The sequence below is a fragment of the Nannospalax galili genome, unplaced genomic scaffold (genome assembly GCF_000622305.1).
Source record: "Nannospalax galili isolate Female #2095 unplaced genomic scaffold, S.galili_v1.0 scaffold1899, whole genome shotgun sequence".
Lineage (NCBI taxonomy): Eukaryota > Metazoa > Chordata > Mammalia > Rodentia > Spalacidae > Nannospalax > Nannospalax galili.
Window position 1 is genome coordinate 230,238 of NW_008342414.1, and position 5,967 is coordinate 236,204.

Consider the following 5,967-nt stretch of genomic DNA (forward strand, 5'->3'; position numbering starts at 1 on the left):
CACGACGGGCTTAAGCCTTCCTCCGCTGCGTCTCGCTCCCACGCGGGCGACCCTGCGGGCGGGGACAGTCCCGTGCACTGGCCGCGGGCCCAGCTGTGCCAGTCGCGCCCCGCCCAGTCCCGCTCCCGGCCCCGCCTCCGCCCTTGCAGCGCCCAGCCCCACTCTCTGATTGGCCGGCAGTGCCCGGCCCCGCCCGGCCCCTCCGAGCGGATAAAACCCTGGGTAGCCAAGGTCCGGGTATGTGCAGACAGATCGACTCCATCTGTGCAGACTAGCACTTAGGTCTGCCTGCACTTCGCCTCCTCGCGTTCGGGAGCCCCCAGGAGCCCACCACGGTCCTCCCCACGTCGTGCTGCCCTGCGCCCGCAACCATGTGCCGCACACTGGCCGCCTTCCCCACCACCTGCCTGGAGAGGTAAAAGGAGTTGGCTCAGCAGTCCCGAGGGACAGAGTCCCAGCTACACCAACCCTCAGGCTTGGAAACTTGGGTGGGCAGGAGCGTGGGGGCACTTGTGACTTGAGTGGAGCGCCATAGGACAGCTTTGTCAGGATCAGGGAGGAGGAAAGGCCACGGGACGTTGCTATTCCTTGGCTCTTGATAAAGAGTTGACCTCTTCAGCTGAAGTCTTTTATGCCCAGACCCGGCTTGCAGGAACACATTGACAACATCGCAGACCTGAATGTGTACTCGCTTGCTAAACGCTTAGCTTTCATTGCCTGTCCCAGAGGTAGGATCACGGCCTCTTTTGCTCCCGGGAAGCCAGGGGGAATCTTTGAGAGATGGGCAACTTTCTAGAGAGCTTTTCAGAAGCTTCCAGTCCTTATTGGAGGGGGCCACTGGGAAGGAAAAGGTAAAAATGAAGGTAGGACTCAGTTCCAGAAATACCCTTGACAAGTAGGGGTTGTTGAGCTGCCTTTGCTAATAACAGGCACAAAGATCAGTGTGATTTAAGTAGGACCAAGCCTACAGGTGCAGTGCCTTAAACCCAGAAAGCATTAAGACCCAGCAGGGCATAGCCCAAAGTGCTCTTGTTGCCTGGGACTTGAAGGCACAAATAAGGAAAGCAGTTGAGGCCTGGAGAATGGTCAGGTATTCCCAGGATTCTTGGGGATGAACTTTGGATAGTAGTGTTCTCTAGGATCCCACAAACGTCTAACAGAATCTTTATCTGCTCACAATTTATCTTTCAGAGCCAAAGAATTCAAAACACGTCTGGGAATCTTTCTTCACAAATCAGAGCTGGGCTTTGATAGTGGGAGCATTGGCAAGTTCGAGTGGGGCAGTAAACACAGCAAAGAGAGGTAAGTCCTGCCGTCCTACAGGCCAGCCCAGGGGTTCTAGAGAGGAGCCTGAGAAGTAAGATGTGGTGGAGAAACTGGGACAGGCAAGGTGGTCCTTGGACAGGCTAGGTGGTTCTTGGACAGGCTAGGTGGTCCTTAGCCACGCCTCTCTGGAAAGTTTAGTGAGATTGCAGGTGATGGCATGCAGGGTGTGAATGGATGCTTACCAGACTCTCATCTGGGGATGTCACTGCATGGGCATCCAGGGCAAGGACAGGGTCTACTTCCATTAGTGTGCACCTTGCTGAGAAGCCCTTATTTATTGAACATCAGCAGTACCAGTTGTTGTGCTAGGTTCTGGGATGATGGGATGATACAATCCCTCCAAGGCCTCTACTTCATTGGAGAGGTATGCAAACTAGAGCTGAGGATCTGTAGATAGAAACAGTTTTGGATACAGAAGAGGCAGCCTCTATTAGAGATACCACCTGAGGGCTAAAGAGTCCCTGGCATGGGTTGCTGGATGCCGAATTGTCCTCTATATAACGCTACTGCTTACTCTGACCCCAGCGAATTGTGGAGATTCACTTTTGATAATGATCAGGTTCTGGCTAGGATGTGTGCTGTGCTTTTGTTTGTTGATTTATAAAAATTAATTTTAAAAAATCTCTGTTCTTTTTTGTCTTAGTAGAAGCTTCTCAGAAGATGTGCTGGGATGGAGAGAGTCCTTTGACTTGTTGCTGAGCAGTAAAAGTAAGTAAGACCCTATTGTCTGTCTGTGGATGGCACGTGTGTACTCATGTGCTTGGAGTCCATCCCAGGGATGCTGAAAATATGGGCAAAATAATAGTAGTAGTAGTAGTAATAATCCCCATCCCCTAGTGTGCCAGCCTCTATTTGAAACACAAAGGCAGAGCCTTGTTCAGGAAAATTGCATTCTAAAAATAGAGACATTAATGGCAAGTGTTGTCTTTTTTTCTTTTATTCCCAGCTGTCCCCCATCTGACCTGTCTCCTCTTTTCTCTCCTCAACCCCAGATGGAGTGGCTGCCTTCCACGCTTTCCTAAAGACAGAGTTCAGTGAGGAGAACCTGGAGTTCTGGCTGGCTTGTGAGGAGTTTAAGAAGATCCGGTCCGCCACCAAGCTGGCCTCCAAGGCTCACCGCATCTTTGATGAATTCATTTGCAGTGAAGCTCCTAAAGAGGTCAGTGTCCTGACACTGGCCATAACTCCTCCAGACCCTGTCTGCCTCTTCCCAATTGAGAATCAGGGCGAGTGAGTGAAAGACTGGGTTTTGCAGATAAGTGGTCATCTTGGTTCACAGATGGGAGAGGGCTTCAGAGGCCAGGGACTAGGCTCTTTGCAATTGCTGGGTGCTGTCACCCTCAGACTCAGTAGGACAAGATGGGTTGACAATATTTTTTGGCTTCTCTCATACTTACATTTGCAAATTAGTTATTTTTAGAACCTCAACTGTGTAGACCTTGGGTAAACTGGCTCCTTGACTGACCTGCCGCCATCCTGCCCAGTTGGCTTTTTGCAATTCAACCTCTACTTTCAGTGGCCTCTGCACGGCAGCAGTGTTGGCTAAAGAATGTGGCGCCACCTGGTGGCCATCAGAGTAATGCCTCCTTTTTGTATAGAGCTTTGTTTTCTGACCACTTCTATGTATTCTGTATTAGTCCATAAATATTTATTAAGAATCAATTACATGAAAGACACTTTTATAGTCTCAGAGTATATAGAAATGGACAAGACAAAATCTCTAATAGAATTTATATTCTAATGGGAGGAAATGCCAGTAGCCAATTCAATATAAGCCAAGTCAGATACAGATAAGCAGACAACTGAAATTAGGAAGTCGGGTGAGTGGGGCTGAGGTCTCCCATTTAATAAAGGAAATCGGGAGTAGGTTGTTTGATGAAACAACATATGAGCAGAGAGATGCAAGAATCAGGAGAGGAGGACATCCTGCCACGGGGAATAGTAATTGTTTTGAAGTTATAGAACAGCAAGTGACCTGTGGAGCCAGGATAGAGGAGATGAAGTCAGGTCCGTGGTCAGTGACCAGATGTGGTCACACAAACACTCTGGCTTTTCTTCTGAGTGGCATAGGAAAACTAAGGTGTTCCCTTAGGTTTAAAAGGCCCAGTGTATCTCCTGGGAGGACAGAGAGGCAATATGGGTCAGGAGAGGAAAGAGTTAGGAATTCTTGCACTGATCCAGCAGGCAGAGGTAGACACTTGAATCGGCTATACAGCAGAGGGAAAGAGCAGCTGGCTTTGCATAATACATCCTCGTGCTAATTCTAAGAGCCTGGAGGAGGATCAACACTGAATCTGATGTGGGAACAGCTCTGGAGCTGAAAGGCTGGCTAGTGATTGACTTGGGAGACCCCAGCTTCCTTACTTAGTATCTGGTTCTCTTTCCATGACCCCACTTACCCCCTAAACTCCTTGCCCTGCCCCACTGCATCTCCTACTCACCCTGTACTTGCCTTGCTTCCTACAGGTGAACATAGACCATGAGACCCGGGAGCTGACCAGGACGAACCTGCAGGCTGCCACGGCCAGTTGCTTTGATGTGGCCCAAGGGAAGACCCGCACCCTGATGGAGAAGGACTCTTATCCACGCTTCCTCAAATCACCTGCTTACCAGGACCTGGCTGCCCAAGCCTTAGCTTCCTCCACCTCTGCATCTAGCAGCAGCCCAGCTGAGCCTTCACACACATGAGCCTCCATGGCAGCAAAGAAGCCAGTGGGAAGAGAGGTGGAGTCACCCATCCCTGAGGCGGCTGTCCTGTGTGGAAGGCAGGTTCTGCCCAGCAAGTGCGAGAGGACAGTGAAAGGAAAGACATTCCCACAGCCTGGGTACAAAGAACTCCCCCTCCTTCAGATACTGTGAGCTCAGTGTGGGAGAGGCTCCCCACTACAGGACCTGTCGCTGAGGACTGATGATGAGACTGTGGGGGCATTTAGGGCAGAGTAATGGTGGTACAGCAGTTAACTCTGGCTCCTGTCCTTCCTACCAGAGCAAGCTAGGATTCGGGATGGTTAGGGACCTTAAAAACAGGAGCTGGAAAGAACCATACCAGCTGTTTGCCTGGGGGACAGTTGGCTTTGGTCACATCTTGTTTTCCTCATTCCTGGATGGGGCACAGAAGGAACCATGGACCCTTCCCATCCTGTCCTCACCTACCCAGGGTCACCCCAGGGCCCTTCGCTTAGGCTTCTTAACATTCCTCTGGGGCCATCCTTGTATTCTCAATAGGGTCAATGAGTCAATGTGATTCTTGCCCAGAAAGAGATTTTTATACCTCAAAAACTGGCCTATGAGTCCCTTTGCAGGTCAGTAATGAGCCCTGAAAAAGGCTCATGTGACCCCATCTTGCCCATGTGACCCTAGACTGGGTGCTCTTTGTGGCCTTCTGTAGGTGGCCACCTGACCTTATGTTTGCAACAGGGTCCACTTGTGAACAGAATTAACCGAGCGGCTTCCCTGAGCCCTGTGCTGCCCTGGAAGATGGGGCTCAAGAAGGAGGTAGGGGTGGGAAGGAGGCAGGAGGCAGGAGGCTTTGGGCAGCAGGGCGAGAGCTTATGTCCAGCAATTGGAGCGAGGGAGAAAGGGTCATGAAGACCAAATCTCCTGGCAGAGCCCCCAAATCCCACTGAAATCAAGCCAGTATTCTCGTGGCTATGAGAACAAGGAAAAAGAGATGCCCCGGGGTGGAAGGGGGAGCCACGTGCTTCTTTCCCAGTGGACATGAGATGCCCACTGTAGTTGGGAGACAGGTGGGGCAGGGACCACCACAGCCCCGGATGTGCAGTTGGGGAGTAGCACAGCTGCTTGTAAGGGTGAGGTTGGGGGAAATCAGCCTGCCTGTCTGGGTCTTACCGAACAAACGTTCCATGTTGGGACTTCCTGTACCAGAGTCTAAGAGGGCAGCAGAATCCCCAGGCAGGTCCCATGAGACCCAGGCTCGCTAGCACTGTTCTCTCTGCACTTGAGCTCCTCCAGGAGAAAATTATTTAAGTCTAATATATTGTTAGTGTTGTGCTGATTGCCTCAGCAATTATTTTTGTTGATGTTGTTGCTGTTGTTATTTATTGTACTTTGTGTCTACTGGAGAATCTCTGTAAGAGTTGCTGCCTGACTGTCCCTCCCCTCCACCTCCCAGACTCTACCTCTGCAAGTGTTGGGAACCACTGAGGGCCTGTCAGGAGCTCCTCATTGTTTAAATATTTATTTATTGTGGACAAAGGGAGCTGGGTTCCTTGATGAGTGATGTATGCAATTCCTGTTTTCTTGTTTGAGCATGTTATATTCTTATAAAAAATGAAAATAAAACTCAAATATAACATCCTGTTTCCAAGGACTGCATGGTTGAGAAAAAAGGGTCAGGGAAGTATGGTGAGTACATGGTGTTCCAGGCCTCTGAGGATTCCTTAGGAGGGATAAAAGGTGAGCTTCTCCTCTGCCACCCCAAACACACACACAGGCACACGTAGAAGATTCACCTGGCAATAGGCATAACCAGAAACAAGGGGGATAAATGACTTCCCTTAGCTGATAGAACTCATCTTGTGTCGGGCTGTCCTGTGGATTGGACTGACTCAGTCTGCTGTCATTTCACAGCCTGTGTTTTAGTCTACCTGACTAGGACTCAGCATAAGCCATTCCTAACCC

At 50.3% G+C, this 5,967-nt stretch overlaps 1 protein-coding gene across 2 annotated transcripts; it reads left to right on the top strand.

Moving 5' to 3' along the window:
• Positions 1–224: 224 nt before the first annotated feature.
• Rgs16 (regulator of G protein signaling 16) lies at positions 225–5,604 on the top strand. 2 transcript variants are annotated; one of them, XM_008838497.2, is made up of 5 exons: positions 225–415; positions 1,192–1,302; positions 1,970–2,034; positions 2,319–2,485; positions 3,793–5,604. In XM_008838497.2, exons 1-5 carry the CDS (start codon positions 372–374, stop codon positions 4,012–4,014), a joined length of 609 nt encoding a protein of 202 aa, XP_008836719.1. In that variant the 5' UTR covers positions 225–371; the 3' UTR covers positions 4,015–5,604. The 2 variants fall into 2 exon arrangements, with proteins under 2 accessions (XP_008836719.1, XP_008836721.1); XM_008838499.3 differs by having other exon boundaries at positions 1,973–2,034.
• The last annotated feature ends 363 nt before the right edge of the window (positions 5,605–5,967 follow it).

What these genes read in the sequence shown, in the direction of transcription:
- Rgs16 (XM_008838497.2), top strand. Translation starts at nt 372, where the DNA reads ATGTGCCGCACACTGGCCGCCTTCCCCACCACCTGCCTGGAGAG. An exon ending in AGTAAACACAGCAAAGAGAG is followed by an intron (nt 1,303 to 1,969) that starts GTAAGTCCTGCC and finishes TTTTTGTCTTAG; the next exon opens with TAGAAGCTTCTCAGAAGATG. An exon ending in CTTGTTGCTGAGCAGTAAAA is followed by an intron (nt 2,035 to 2,318) that starts GTAAGTAAGACC and finishes CCTCAACCCCAG; the next exon opens with ATGGAGTGGCTGCCTTCCAC.